The 14,331-nt window shown below is 53.4% G+C and overlaps 5 protein-coding genes across 5 annotated transcripts; 2 read left to right on the forward strand and 3 right to left on the reverse strand.

Annotated features, from left to right (window-relative positions):
- The first annotated feature begins 765 nt into the window (after positions 1–765).
- RPS11B (40S ribosomal protein S11-B) lies at positions 766–2,262 on the forward strand. The gene is made up of 4 exons (XM_062885590.1): positions 766–990; positions 1,105–1,227; positions 1,423–1,661; positions 1,728–2,262. Exons 1-4 carry the CDS (start codon positions 936–938, stop codon positions 1,794–1,796), a joined length of 486 nt encoding a protein of 161 aa, XP_062748566.1. The 5' UTR covers positions 766–935; the 3' UTR covers positions 1,797–2,262.
- A 590-nt stretch (positions 2,263–2,852) lies between these two features.
- On the reverse strand, positions 2,853–5,129 carry QC762_111740 (uncharacterized protein; the record flags this gene model as incomplete). The annotated part of the gene is made up of 3 exons (XM_062885591.1): positions 2,853–4,679; positions 4,752–5,018; positions 5,094–5,129. 3 exons carry the CDS (start codon positions 5,127–5,129, stop codon positions 2,853–2,855), a joined length of 2,130 nt encoding a protein of 709 aa, XP_062748567.1.
- Positions 5,130–5,716: 587 nt separating this feature from the next.
- On the reverse strand, positions 5,717–9,203 carry GND1 (phosphogluconate dehydrogenase (decarboxylating) gnd1; the record flags this gene model as incomplete). The annotated part of the gene is given in 5 exon segments (XM_062885592.1): positions 5,717–6,592; positions 6,671–7,286; positions 7,304–7,609; positions 7,657–7,910; positions 7,918–9,203. Coding segments are annotated over 4 exon segments (1,812 nt in total). The 5' UTR covers positions 7,671–7,910; positions 7,918–9,203.
- Positions 9,204–10,802: 1,599 nt separating this feature from the next.
- Positions 10,803–12,344, reverse strand: QC762_111760 (uncharacterized protein; the record flags this gene model as incomplete). The annotated part of the gene is made up of 1 exon (XM_062885593.1): positions 10,803–12,344. The coding sequence occupies one exon, from the start codon at positions 12,342–12,344 to the stop codon at positions 10,803–10,805; it is 1,542 nt and encodes a 513-aa protein (XP_062748569.1).
- A 430-nt stretch (positions 12,345–12,774) lies between these two features.
- QC762_111770 (uncharacterized protein) lies at positions 12,775–14,221 on the forward strand (the record flags this gene model as incomplete). The annotated part of the gene is made up of 2 exons (XM_062885594.1): positions 12,775–12,796; positions 13,078–14,221. The coding sequence occupies 2 exons, from the start codon at positions 12,775–12,777 to the stop codon at positions 14,166–14,168; spliced, it is 1,113 nt and encodes a 370-aa protein (XP_062748570.1). The 3' UTR covers positions 14,169–14,221.
- Positions 14,222–14,331: the final 110 nt, after the last annotated feature.

Consider the following 14,331-nt stretch of genomic DNA (forward strand, 5'->3'; position numbering starts at 1 on the left):
TTGATCTCCTTCTCAATCTCGGCCCGTTCTCTTTCCTCCCTTTCCCGGGCTGCAGCTTGTTGTTCCTCCTCAGTTCGCAGCGCTACCTTTGTTCCAGCACTTTCGTTGCTAAGGGGAGCTTCTCTTGGTTTGAAGGTTGGAATTTCTGGAAGGACGGGGATCGTGGGTTTCAGAATTGATCTTGGTGGTGGTCCAGATGGTATGGCAAGGGACTGAAGACAAGTCAGTCAAGCTCGGATATCTACCACTACAATACATACTGCTCTGCGGTTCCCATTCCCGTTCTTCAAGATGTCGAGACTACCCGGGCCCAAACTCTTGCTCCTAGACTTTTTGCGAGTGGCCCCAATAGCGCTGCCAACGTCAAGTGTTGCATTCTCTCTGTCGCCTCTTGAAGGTCCGACGCCAATCGACTTACGCGACCGGCGCGTTGCCGGCAACGTGGCATCGCCTTGCGACGACATGGTTACGAATTGGTATATTGCAGGTTGACCGAGATTGTTATGGTGCCTGCGAAAAAACTTCAGGTAATGTTCATGTGTGAATAGCTGGTGGTGGAGTGGGACGCGACAGATGGGCTTCTGGGTTGAATTCTGGAAACCGCGTCACAGGGGTGACATCTCGTCGCAGAGGGGCACTCTGTAGCTGTTGACCCTAGCCTCTGCTGCCATTGGCCAGGCTGATGCCCAAGTAAATAAACCCAAACCGTCGAGCCCCACTCTGCCTAAAGGTGTGGCTAGTGCTGGCGGCGCCTTGCCATTTTGACCCACATCTGGCGCACAGCTGGTGTGGCTAGTGCCCATCACACTTTTTGGCCCTCCAAAAAAATCAATCACCAACTAGCAAAATTCTGGGGCCTCGTTTTGTGAACTCCGACCGACCACCACTCCCACCTCGACAAAAGCACATCTTCGGCCCACGCCAGAACCAACAAGATGGCTACCGAGCTTACCGTCCAGAGCGAGCGTGCTTTTCAGAAGCAGCCGCATAGTGAGTTTCTCTTCTGCGAAAATAAGCCTGCAACCAAAGTCGAAAAAAACACGGCCGAATTGGAAAGTGGGCGATAAGGAAGCGATGAAGCTGACCCGTGATGTTCTCCAAAAGTCTTCCTCAACTCCAAGACCAAGGTCAAGACCACCAGACCTGGCAAGGGCGGCCGCAGATGGTACAAGGACGTTGGTCTGGGTTTCCGCACCCCCACTGCTGCCATTGAGGGCCAGTACATCGGTACGTGATATCACCGAACAGAACAAGACGCGCTCGCTCCTCCTCCTCTTCGAAATCATGATCAACCACCGATTTATTCAACTGAACGAAACACGATAATCCTTCGACGATGACGAATCATGCTGCGACTGCGAGAGGAGGGGCGAGAGCGATATTGCGAGTATGGGACCGAAATTAACTGGCTTCTCTCTGCAGACAAGAAGTGCCCCTTCACCGGCCAGGTTTCCATCCGTGGCCGTATCTTGACCGGCACCGTCGTCTCCACCAAGATGCACCGCACCATCATCATCCGTCGCGAGTACCTCCACTACATCCCCAAGTACTCCCGTTACGAGAAGCGCCACAAGAACCTCGCCGCCCACGTCTCTCCCGCTTTCCGTGTCGAGGAGGGCGACCAGGTCACCGTTGGCCAGTGCAGACCTCTCTCCAAGACTGTACGTTGCGAACACCCGACATCGATCCGAACGATTACACGATGACTGACAGATTTGGGGTTCTAGGTTCGGTTCAACGTTCTCCGCGTCCTTCCCCGCACCGGCAAGACCGTCAAGTCTTTCCAGAAGTTCTAAACGGTTGGGTTTCGAATTCCATTAGGCATATCTGGCGTGGTTTGCTTTGAGGGCTTGGGCTTTTTCGAGACAATTTGGGACGGCCGGCAGGAAAATATGAACAAGCGATGAACTTATTCTCTTTCCGGGAGGCGCGCACATTATGCCCGATTTCTACATGTGATTGTGGAAGTCATAGGAACAGTTCTGAAAAACTGAATTGAAATCCGCCAATGAACTTGACAACAGCACAAGTCTGGCTATGATACCCAAAAAAAATCGGAAGATGACCGACCCTCTTGGTTTGCGGATTTAAACGACTTGGACTGGCCTGGCCGGAGCCTTGGGGAAAAAAAAAAGCCGAGTGCTCTCCTTGGGGGGGAGTGAGTCCGCGCATAGCTAATAATCCGCCTAAATTGATGTCATGAAAGTAGCCGTGCCCTGGAACTATCAGCGTGCTCGTGAAAGCCAGAGGAAACTGCGTGAACGATCAAGATTTTAGCCACACCCAGTCGTCAAGGTGCTTGATAGCTGACCGGCCGGTCGAATTGGAACAGTAGAATGGATCCATGCTACTAATTTCTTGGATAGTGCCCGTCTGCTGAAGAGTACTCTGCTATGTAGAAGGATGGTATACATTGATACTAAACCTTTGTCAGAAACCGGCATTGTTAAATAGTATCCAAGAAAGCCTCGAGGGATATGAAAACTCGTTGGATGGAGGGTCCTGAGCAGCAGAAATCAATACTTGATATGATATGTCTGACCTGTTCCGAATACATAAACACCAACAGCTTTAACACCACTTGGCACATAAATCGTCGAGCCTGTCAGTCAGGTCAACCCCAAAATATCTTTTTGCTCAAAGTGATATCAATTATCATCCCGCTCTTACAAAACCCTACCGAAAAAAAGCTACCCACCTACGCCTAACCCTCCTCAATGGAAAAAGACCCCTCCTCCGTTTTAAGAACTAGATTCTCAATTTCCCTAGTAGTAATTCCCATCCCAATACAAAAACAACAAGTACACACATCCTAACAAAACGTTATTCCAACCCCCCCATCAAGACCCTGCTCACCCCTCCTGAAACGCCTCCCCAAAAGCCCCTCCCCCAATGTCATCATCCATCACCAAATCATCTCCCTCCTCCCCCCCTCCAACCCCCACGCTCCCACTCTCATAACTAGCCAGCGCATCCCCCGCCGTGTCCAAATCTCCCATCGAACTAAAGTCGTTCCCGTCCGGACTGGCCCCAAACCCCGATCCTCCTACCACACCCATCCCCGGCGTCGGCGCAGCAGAAGGCGGTTTGCTAGGCGGGATGATCCCCCCTCCCGTCGTCGTGGTAGAAGGAGCACCTCCCCCAGGAGGAACAACAACCCACTCCCCACTTCCCGTCCCCTGATCCGGTGCCGTGGTCGTGGTCGTCGGGAGTTGTGGTTGTTGCAGTTTACCAGCATCCTCCATCTTTGTATCCCCCCCGGCAGGCTGTGAAGTAACAGTGTTAGGGTGGGGAGATGGGTGGCCAACATTGTTATTGTTGGCAGGTGTGCCAACATCAGACCCCGTACCCGACAACCCCCCCGGTTGGGGAGTAGGAAAACTGTTCATAGGAGTAGACGTGCTCGAAAACCCAGAGTGCATCTGATCCAGCAAACCAGCCGCCGTGCCGCCCATGTCGATATCACTATCCCCAATCAAAACCCCGCTAGCCTGAGAGCCATTGTGTGACGGGTCGCGAGAAAGCCCAACCGCCTGGGGGACAAGCCCCTGCGGTGGCGCGATAATCTCCGGCTCAGGAGCAAGCTGCTGATAACCACCATCCTGAACCCTGCTGACTTCAGGGACGGTGATCGCCTTGGTGCCGAGCAGCTTCTCAACATCAGCCGTAATCTCCTCGATCGACCGGGATGGTTTCTTGTTGTAGCTCTCCTCCTCCTCCCCACCCTCCACTCTCCCCTCAAGCCGCCAGGGCTCACTCCCCACCCCCTGCGTAGCAGCCCTCAGCTCAGCCTCAGCATCCCTAATCGCAGTATTCTGCTTAAACTCTCCCATCCTCTTCTCATGCTGCGCCTTCAATTTCTGAATCTCGGCCTGAACCTCCGCAATCTTAGCCTGAGCTCTCTCCCGCATCTTGTCAGCCAACCCCGGCTCAAGACGCCCCGTATAAGGCTTCTTAGGCAACTGCTCCAAAACATCCCCACTCTGCGCCTCAAAAATCCCCTCCGTAAGCGAAGCGAGCGCGCCCTTCTTCCCAAGCCCAAGATCAGAAACCTCCAGCTGCCCAATCCGATACGGCGACGACAAAATCTCCTCCATCCACTCATGATTCTGCTGGTACCGATGCATGCTCATCTCCCGAGGACTCAAGTGATCAAACATATCACCCCGATGAACATCCTCGTCATCATCCAGCGCCCCATCAGCACTCGGATACCCAGCACCCATCGGGTGTCCCGGCTGGGCCTGTTGCCCCCGTCTCTTAGACGGGGGCTGGCCAGGTCCGCCCGGTCCACCAAGATATGCCGTCCGAGTGTTCATTGGCTGCTGTTGCATTGGCGGCACATAAATCGACTGTCCGCGCTGAGGGAAGGGAATCTGCGGCCAGTTGACGCGATCAGACAGCATAAACTCCTTGCGAACAATCTGCCCCAGCTGAAAAAGGTGTTGACGGTTATTCATGATCGACTGTATTTGAGGCGGCACGCCAAAAGAACCGGTGGGGTATCTGTCTTGATTCTCGCTCGGGCCGTAGTGAACAATCCAAAGATTCGGGTCGATCTGGGGGGGATTCGCGACCTGGGCATCACGGGCGTGAGCGAGGCGAAACCGTCTTCGAGAGTGCATGGTGATCTGCTCGCCGGCGCGCCAGCCGCACTTTTGGAAGTAAATCTCAAGAACCTAGACTCATTGTTAGCCATATTGCACCCATAGCAAAACTCCTCGTCTAGAACAAGGGAGAGGCATCCGTACCAAACCATTGTTGAGGGGGTTGCTGAGCATAACCTCAGGAGAGGCCCAGTAGTATCCGTCGCTCGAGAACTCGTTTCCACGGCGGGCAGTCGGTTGCCACATGAGAAAGATGGTGCTGTCCGCGGGGCAATCGAGGTAGGTCCAGTAGAAGGGCGCCTTATCCCGGGCGATGCTGGGAGCCTGCATCAACCATTTTGTCACATCGTTCAGTTCGACCCTGGATATCAAAGGATAGCGGAATGTCGAAATCAGGTGGACATGCGGCAGCTATCAATCGCAAGTATTAACAAACATGGCTCTACCAGATTTGTGACGGGAATGTTGGAACGGGCAAATACGCACCAAGTCCTGGTGGACATTGTGACTTGGGTCGGACATTGTGAAAGGCTATGATGTCGTTGAAAATGCTGAAAATTCAGGCAAAGCGGAGTCGAAGCGACCAATGCAGTTGGCCCTATGGCCGAGGTTATTCTGTGGTAGAATTCGGTTGCGATGCGGATAACTCTGGTGTTGCGCGACGAGCTCTGGTCGAGTTTGCGACCGCGCTTTTCCTGTCGCGGATTGGAGGTTGACTTTGGTTGATTGACTGCTTTACACTCGCGCCCAGGAACTGTTGCCAGTGGCCCACCAGCCAGAGTGATGGACCGTGCGCCACCTAGCTCGACCCACCTGTTGCCAGGCACTGCCAAGACAATGGCCGTCCATCCACGTGACTACCATCACTCCAACCACCAGGCATACTTCACATTCATCACACACGTCATACCTCTCTCATATTCAAGGCTAAAATAGTTTGTTGAATCAGAAAATCATAAAATTCATTGCTTGACAACTGCGGTATCTATCTGAGGCTCCGTTCCATACGAAACATTCACGAGCTAACTATCCATCTAAATAAGCAGCCCGCATCAGCCTTTTGTTGTTGCCAATGTCCCTTCCCATTAATCCATGCTCCAGTTTTATATTTATGCTTGGTAAGTAGAAGCAGAGACGTTGCCTCCTCTGCCGGTCCAGTTGACGTGGATATCTTGCCCCTCGGGGTACTTGGCCGTGGCAGCCTCGGGCTTGATTCTGAAGGTGTGGGCACCGAAGTAATCACGCTGAGCCTGGAGGAGGTTGGCGGGCAGGTCTTTGGTTCTGTAGCCATCAAACCACGACAGGGCAGTGGAGAAAGAGGGGATGGGGAGACCAAGGAGCGAGGCCTTGGAGACGACGTCTCTCCAGCCGGGCTGAGCCTTGTGGATGGCCTTGTTGAAGAAGTCGTCAAAGAGGAGGTTCTCAAGGTCGGGGTTGTTGCGATAGGCGGCGGTGATGTCCTTGAGGAAGACGGAGCGGATAATACAACCACCACGCCACATGAGGGCAATGGAGGGCTTGTTGAGCTTCCAGCCGTACTCCTTGGCCGCCTCCTGCATGAGCATGAAGCCTTGGGCGTAGGAGATGATCTTGGAGGCATAGAGGGCCTGCTCGAGGTCCTCGAGGAACTGCTCCTTGTTACCCTCGAAGGTGGTGGCACGGCCAACAAACTCGAGCTTGGTGGAAGCCTTGACACGCTCCTCCTTGATGCCAGACAGGCAGCGAGCGAGCACAGACTCGGCAATGAGGGTGACGGGCATGCCCAAGTCCAGGGCGTTCACGGCAGTCCACTTGCCGGTACCCTTCTGGCCGGCCTTGTCGAGGATCTTCTCGACGAGAGGCTTGCCATCCTCATCGTTGAAGTACATGATGTCCTTGGTGATCTCGATCAGGAAAGAGTCGAGGACACCGTTGTTCCACTTGGTGAAGGTGTCACCAATCTCCTTGCTGGACATGCCGAGACCGCGCTTCATGATATCGTACGCCTTTGTTCTGACTGTTAGCCCCCTGATTCATAGCTGACCTGCCTTTGGATTTGGCCTTGGCTTTGCAGAACAACATACCTCACAGATCAACTGCATGTCACCGTACTCGATACCGTTGTGCACCATCTTGACGTAGTGACCAGCACCCTCGTCACCAACCCACTCACAGCAAGCCTCACCACCGCTCTTGGCAGCAATGCTCTGGAAGATGTCCTTGATGAAGGGCCAGGCTGACTCATCACCACCGGGCATGATGGAGGGGCCGTAGCGGGCACCCTCCTCACCACCGGAGACACCGGCACCGACGAAGCGGAGACCCTTGGAGGCAAGGTACTTTGTTCTCCGGTTGGAGTCGGGGAAATGTGAGTTACCGCCATCGATGATGATGTCACCAGCCTCGAGAAGGGGAAGGAGGGTCTCGATCCAGTCATCGACAGCCTTGCCGGCCTGGACGAGAAGCATGATGCGGCGGGGGCTCTTGAGCTTCTTAACGAACTCCTCGGTAGAGTGAGCGCCGACAATGCTCTTGCCCTTGGCCTCGTTGGCAAGGAAGCGGTCGACCTTGGAAACGGTACGGTTGAAAGCGCAAACGGTGAAGCCATGGTCGGCCATGTTCAGAATCAAGTTCTGGCCCCTTTTTTCACGCACAGTCAGCACATCTGCCCCCGGGGGCTGCTCTGGGGAACCGCCGGAGCTGGGTAGTAGACTTACATGACGGCCAGGCCGATGAGGCCGAGATCAGCACTTCCACCATCATCACTGTTAGCATTGCTTTGGGATTGGAGGTTAAGGAGGGAGCCAGCAGCGTTCACAACGCCGCCGACGTTGATATTCGCCAGGCGGGCGCTGAGGAGGGGGGACTCAGTAGGTGTAGATAGGCAAAGCACTCCGTCACCGGCAAAGCTGTTGTAGTAGAAAACGACAGGCGCATTGCACCGGCATTGGCTGGAGTGAGGCCATACCTCCTCTCTCTCGCACGCCGATGACTCGAGCACAGCGCAAATACGCCCCGACTTCCTGCTTTCTGGGTGACGGAGCGGGGAGGTGGGGTAAAGAGAACTTACACAGCGCCAGACATTGTGAGGAAATCTGCGACAGGGGGAACGGTCAAGATACAAAAGGTGAAGTTGTAGAGGTGCTGTCCGGAGCAGAATTGATTGAAGGGAGTAATCCTCAGCCAGGGGGGTTTGTTATGGAGAAAGTCAGAGAGGGAGGGGAGAAATGGCGGACTGAATGACGAAACTTTTAAGAGGACCCGAGCTTTCGAGGTCGGAGGGGGAGGGTCATTGTTCAAGTGCGTGCAGCGGACAGCGGACAGCGGACAGCGGGACAGCGGGCAGCTTGGCCTGACGGGAGACTCCCAAACAGCGGATAATTTGACGCGGGGCTTACTCAGGCAGTTACCTCGACCATGACCATGACCGCCTCACGACCCAACTGAAATGAAAATGCCCGTAACGTGCCACTTCCTCCCGTCATTACCTCTTCTTCTGAGCCCTTGGACACTGGGAAGCTTCCAGGTTGCCCCCAATGACCGGGATATGCTCCCTTGCCTGGCCCCAGAAGGAGGGAACAACCCAGGAGGTGCCTTTGTATTTTTATCGGATCGTCCCAGTCGTCTGATGAAGCTATCGGTTTCGCCGCCCCGGAGCTTGGAGCTTGGGGGACCGTGGGGACTTGGCTTCTGTTCCACGATCCGCCATCGCGTGGGAATCAACTGGGCGGCTGGACCGAGTGACAAATCTCACCGTCGCTCGGGGCATCTCGACTGTGTAGCTTCTCATTGAGAGCAAGGTCCCGGGTTTTTGTTGGGAATCCTCGAGCCAAAGCAGACCCTACATACATCCTTTTCTTAGCCCGACACGTACTGCTTCGGATTCATCAGCTTGTTGGTTTCGAAACACCAGTGCCCCCCAAGGTGCCGCTTGGGGGAAGCACGGCACAGACAACCGCAGACATCGACCCGCCGCGCGCATTTGGACGAACTTGAAGGTTCCGGCGCCGGATCCCACCAATGCCCACATTGACAGCAACCTCCGTCAGTCAGCCATGACCCACGGGAGCTTACCGCCCAGCTGCCAGACATATACGTTCCTGTCTATCAGCCTGGTTCGACATGCTGCTCTCTGTAGTTCAGATGATGGGAAAAACCTGGGATTGGACCGTCATCCACAATGTCAACTGTTCTTCCGCGGATACATCGGAGCTGATCATCTTCAAGACGAACCAGTTCAAGGAGATGTTACATCCACCGAGAACCACAGACCTTATAACAGCAAGCTTCTCACCACCGGCGACACTAGCCTAACAAATAAAAAGTGACACTGACAAGTCCGGTTCTTGAAGTGTTCGGTTGGCGCCCCCACGGTTTCGAGATCTGAGGCGAGTGGACTCCCCACCCAGCGATGGACTGCTGTCCGCAATGTTCTTACACAACAGCTTTCACCAAATTCCCGCAAAGCACTGGGGGCAACATTACTTCAAGAACCAGGGGACCGCTTTTTTCGACTTCAGGCTCTTCTTGCCATGAGCCAATGGGAATTATTTCCCTCGAGTGAGAAAAAAAACTGAGCTCCGATCACTGTCCGTTCAAAGGTCCGGTGTTCGCAAGGGTAGAAGCAAAGGAAGAGTACAGCCCTTTCGCGTCTTTTGCCCCTCGCGCGCCGGTTTGTTAAGCCAAGCTGTCGCAAAAAAAACAAGGAGGGGTAGAAAAGACCCCTCCACTGCCATGACCCCTTGGTTGGGTGGGGTTATGATCGTGGGGCCCTTGTTGGTTAAACAGACTGTGGATAATGATTAAGCTCCAACGTCCGACGTCGTCTATATTGTTTGGCCCAGAAGATCAATGATATCAGAACGGGCCTCACAACTCAAATATTATCCACAGTACAGATGAAGAATGGCAATTGCTACGAAACTGACACAGAATAGCTCTTAGCCAACCCTTTGAGGCAATGGCCATCACCTTGCCGCCTTAACTCCACAATGTGACGGCAGTCTTCAACTCAGTCAACTCTTGGCGATAGCCATCCAACATATCTCCGGATATTCTAAAGACATGACTGATATATATGAGTACTAAAGGTTCCCAAAAATCGAATCATGGTGGTGATAAATAGCACCAAGACTCCTTGGATGTTCTGAGACTTTGCAAACCATACTTACCGGAGATGCCTTTCCCCACGGAGATATCAAAACCGCCGTGATGGAACCCTCTCTCCGTTGATATCTCCACTGTATGCCAATCCCAAGAATATCAACATAGCGCACGGCCATAAAACGAACTGTGCTTGTCCGCGGAAAGAGAACAAGAGCTCATCATTTTGACTTGCCTACTCCTCACTCTGTGAACCAAATGTGACACTTTGGGTTACCAAGCCAACCTCAAAGCCCTACCTCAAACGGGAGTTGGCAGGTTTAGATATCGTCAAGATCTATATTCAATCTCTGAAAAGAGCATATGCAAACTGGTTATCATTCTTGATTTTGACTTATAGCAGCAGCCATCTTCCCCAGGATGTGATAAAATTTAAGCTCTGGTGGACCAGGGAAAGGCATCAGCGCTCACCCGCGGCCCCAAATCAAATCTCTGACGAAACTGGACCAGACAGCAGCGTCTTCTTAAGATTTGATGACCCTGGGGAAAACAGCAGCGCTCGCTCACGATACTTCAAAAGAGCCCTCGCGAAATTGGGAACGACAGCTTCGTTCACCAACGATATCTCAAATGAAAGCTTGGACGAATCTTAAAAGTTGGGATGAACATCTTAAAAATATAGTTGTATCACCAAAACGAAAAGTCTTCATGATCACACCAAGACATCCAAGCCATTGTCATATGTTACTGTACATTATTATTGTATCAAACAAGAGCTCGCCACGAGCCCTCGATGCCAACCCATCAAGCCACCTCCATCGTCTACCAATTCAGTGAAACCCCTATGCCCTGAAACAACGCCCATAACCGTTCCAAATACGCCCATGCTGTAAACTATCCTCCCGTCCCAGTCTCGTAAACCATCCGGGGCTTCAACCAGAACTTTTGATGCCTCTTGAGAAGAGAAGAGAAAACAAAGTATGTACAATAGTTTAGAAATGCCGCTGCCCATCCCCTCTCAACTGGGGGCTGCTCGTCATGAAAAGTCTTGTAATTATATTGCACCATGAAAAAGCCATGAGAAAACCACCCTCACCCCCATCACCAACCGCCTCAATAATCCTCAACCTCACCGATAGAAGACATCTTGAGGTCAATCTCCGACTTGACACTCCTGATCGAAGCCTCAATACGCTTCCGAATAATCGCACCGACCGACTTGGCAAGGTTCTCCTCGTATTGCTTGAGCTGTTTCTTGAGATTAGCAATCTCCGCTCGCACACTGGCCTTGTCGTCATGGTCGTCTTCATCTCCATCGTCATCATCATCATCCCCATCCTCTTCTGACTCCTCTTCATCTTCTTCTGACTCTTCCTCCTCCACAACTTCCTCCTCCTCAGTCTGGGCAACAGGAGTACCAGTATTAGCGGTAAGTGGCGTAACAGCATCAGGAGCAACAGCCGGCGTAGGCTGATCAAGACCCTCCATCGGCGTCTCTGGCGCATTCATGAAAGCATCCATCAGCGCAGCCTCGTCAAGCTCCTCCTCGACCTTATCGAGTTGCTCATCATCCTCTTCACCCTCAGCATCCTCCTCATAATCTTCAGACTCCGACTCCTCGACAATTCTACTGTCTAGAACCTCCGTCCTGGTGCTGACAGCCTCCCGATCAGCCGCCAATAACCTTTCCACCTCGGCCTCCTTGTTCTGGATCTCGAGCTTCGACAATCGCTTGCGGAAACGACGATTTCTGGCATCGTGCATTGGGGGCGTTATACCGTGTGGCCAGCGATGACCGTGCTCAACAGCCTTTGGCAGCGGCGCAGTCTTGGCCTCCTCCTCGTTCCTGACTTCAGCAAAGACCAACATCATCTGACAAATATCCGCGGACTTGACCATGGCCTTTTTATCCCACGTCTTCATACCCTCAGTGATGGTAGGGAGATCGAGGAGAATCGCCGCATAGTACTTCCCGCGAACAATCCACACAGCACGTCGACCTTCGTCGTCCAGAAACTTAAAGTTGACTTCGGCACCATTGCCGATTTTCTTTTCTGTGATGCACTGTCGTATATAATCGCAGTCTTCGTTGTCCATAAAGCGCATGACAAATTGTTCCTCGATAACCGGATCAATCTCGCGATCTTCCGCCTCCGAGTCGTAGCCTTCGCCGAGAGGCCGGTGAGGAATCTTGCCAACTGGCTTCAATTTGAGCGTTGGTTTAGTTGAAATGGTGCCGCCGGGAGTTGTTGGTTTGAGCGTAATCTTCGTCTTCTTGGCTAGTGGTCCGGATCCATTGGCTAATGGTATGTCCTCATCGTCATCACTCTGATGAGCCCTCTTCTTGAGTGTGGGCTTTGGTCTTCTCCCAGCCTTGGTAGTTGTGATTTTTGGGGCGGGCGGAGCGACGGCGACCTCCTCTGCTGTCGAACTCGCTGCTGGGAAATAGCCAGAGGGAGGATTCGGCTCGGCGGGGGTGGGTGGAAGCGATTTTCGCACCAATTTGATCTTTGGCGCGCCTGATGGCGTTTGAGCACCGGGAGACATTGCGCTGGATCCGGCGAGACCAGGTGGAGGACTTGTCGCGCCAAGGGCTGAGCTTGTGGTTTTCAGGGTGAGTCGCCCGGGAACGGGTGGGGGAGGTGGTTGTTCCATAATGGCGATTGGGATGGGTTTTTCGTATCGCAGTTAGGACTGGTCTCGCGCGAGCGATTCGATTCTGGAGGTATGCGGTTTAGAGGAAAAGTCGCGACTCGGGGTAATATGTTGTAGGATGAGTTCTTGGCTCGGTGTCGCGGCGGGCGGGAGTTTGAAGGAGTTCTTGAGCTAAGGATTGGAAGCGCAGTCAAAGAAACCGTGGTCGCCGTGTCGCCATGAACGTGGGAAAAGGTGATGGAACGGGGAGAAGAAAATTCAACCTGCCCCGTGTCGAATTGCTGCTGTTTGGCAGGCGGGAGGTGGCCAGCAAGGTGCCTTTGGGGAGCTCCAAAGTGGATGTTGAGATTCTAGAGCTCGGGCCACTGGCATTCACTCTGCCGCTCGATAAGCCTTATCAGAGGATGACCCACAATTCCCTGTATTCCCAATGGCTGCACCAGCCACCTACAGTGACATCAGCCACAACTAACGTTGACTTCGAAGTGGGCCGATGGTCTTGGAAGCGACAGCGTTTTTGGCACGTCACGTCTCTCTTCCTCCACCCAATTCCACCAAGACACCATCACATCTCTTTTGTGAGCCAGACATACTCGGTTGAAAAACAGTTGCGGGAGAATAGCCGTCGGCTCACAGGTACGTACCATACATACGCAACGGTCTTGCTCTCAATTCCGTTGTCGGCACAACACTTGGAACAAGAAATTCATCATGTCGTACTCGGGTCCTCCAGGTCTCCCAAAGTCGGCGTCGCACCCTTCGCTGCCCCCGCGCCCTCCGACTACCAAGCTCCCCGGTGGCTTCAAGCCTGCCTTCTCGGCCGCCCCGACACATCCGCCGGCTCCCTCAGTCCCCGGTTACTCGGCGCCGCCCTCATACCCAGGCTACGGCGCCGCTGCCGCACCCGGCTATGGCGCGCCCCCTTCAGCAGCGCCCTACGTGGGCAACCCATCAACTCCCTCCGTAGGAGCTGGATATGGTCAACCAGGAACATACAACTATCAACAACAAAGCTACCCGCAAGCGCCAGTCGCACAAGCAGCCCCGAGCTACTATGGCGCTCCCGCTACCAACAGCTATGCCACACCTCCCCAAATTCGGAACCCCTTCGCCGCCCCTGTAGCAGCCTCTGCCGGCTCCGCGGGTGACTATGATCCAGAAATGGCGGCTCAGATAGCGCAATGGCAAAGCGCTTACATGCCAAAAGATCCATCAGACCCGGCAAACAAGACTGCTGCCAAGGGCACAAATGGACAAGCAACAGCTGATACAACCGACCCCAACGTTGGTGGGGACGGGACCGACAAGAAGAAAACGGTATACCGAGAAGGCGGCGGCAAAAAATGGCAAGACGACACTCTTCTCGAATGGGACCCTACCCATCTACGTCTTTTTGTCGGTAATCTGGCTGGTGAAACTACAGATGACTCTTTACTGAAAGCGTTTTCCCGGTGGAAGAGCGTACAAAAAGCCAAGGTTGTCCGTGATAAGCGAACGACGAAGAGCAAGGGTTTTGGCTTTGTGAGTTTTAGCGACGCAGACGACTTCTTCCAGGCAGCCAAGGAGATGAACGGCAAGTATATCCAGAGTCATCCTGTGGTTGTGCGCAAAGCGAAGACAGAGATCAAGCCGCAGGCTGTCAAGGATGATAGGAAGGGGAAGCATCAGCATAAGAGGGGTAACGGGGGAAATAAGGCTGGGAATGGGATGGGAGGACAGGAGAAGGGCGCTAGGGCTTACGAGCCGCATCTTGGCCCTGTGGCTGGGGGTGGGATTGTGAAGCCGGGGCAGAAGACGAAGGGAGGTTTAAAGTTGCTTGGTTGAGTGGAAGTATTGGCATTGTTTTCAGCATTGTTTGAGCCTATCATTTGGTCGTTCAGAAGTGTGCTTGGATATTGGATGCTACAAGTGTATTGCTATGAGATTGCAATTAGCCGCTGTGTATGATTCTCATTTGGTAGATAGATGTGGGCTTCCATGGGTGCCT

Source organism: Podospora pseudocomata (assembly GCF_035222375.1).
Source record: "Podospora pseudocomata strain CBS 415.72m chromosome 1 map unlocalized CBS415.72m_1, whole genome shotgun sequence".
NCBI lineage: Eukaryota > Fungi > Ascomycota > Sordariomycetes > Sordariales > Podosporaceae > Podospora > Podospora pseudocomata.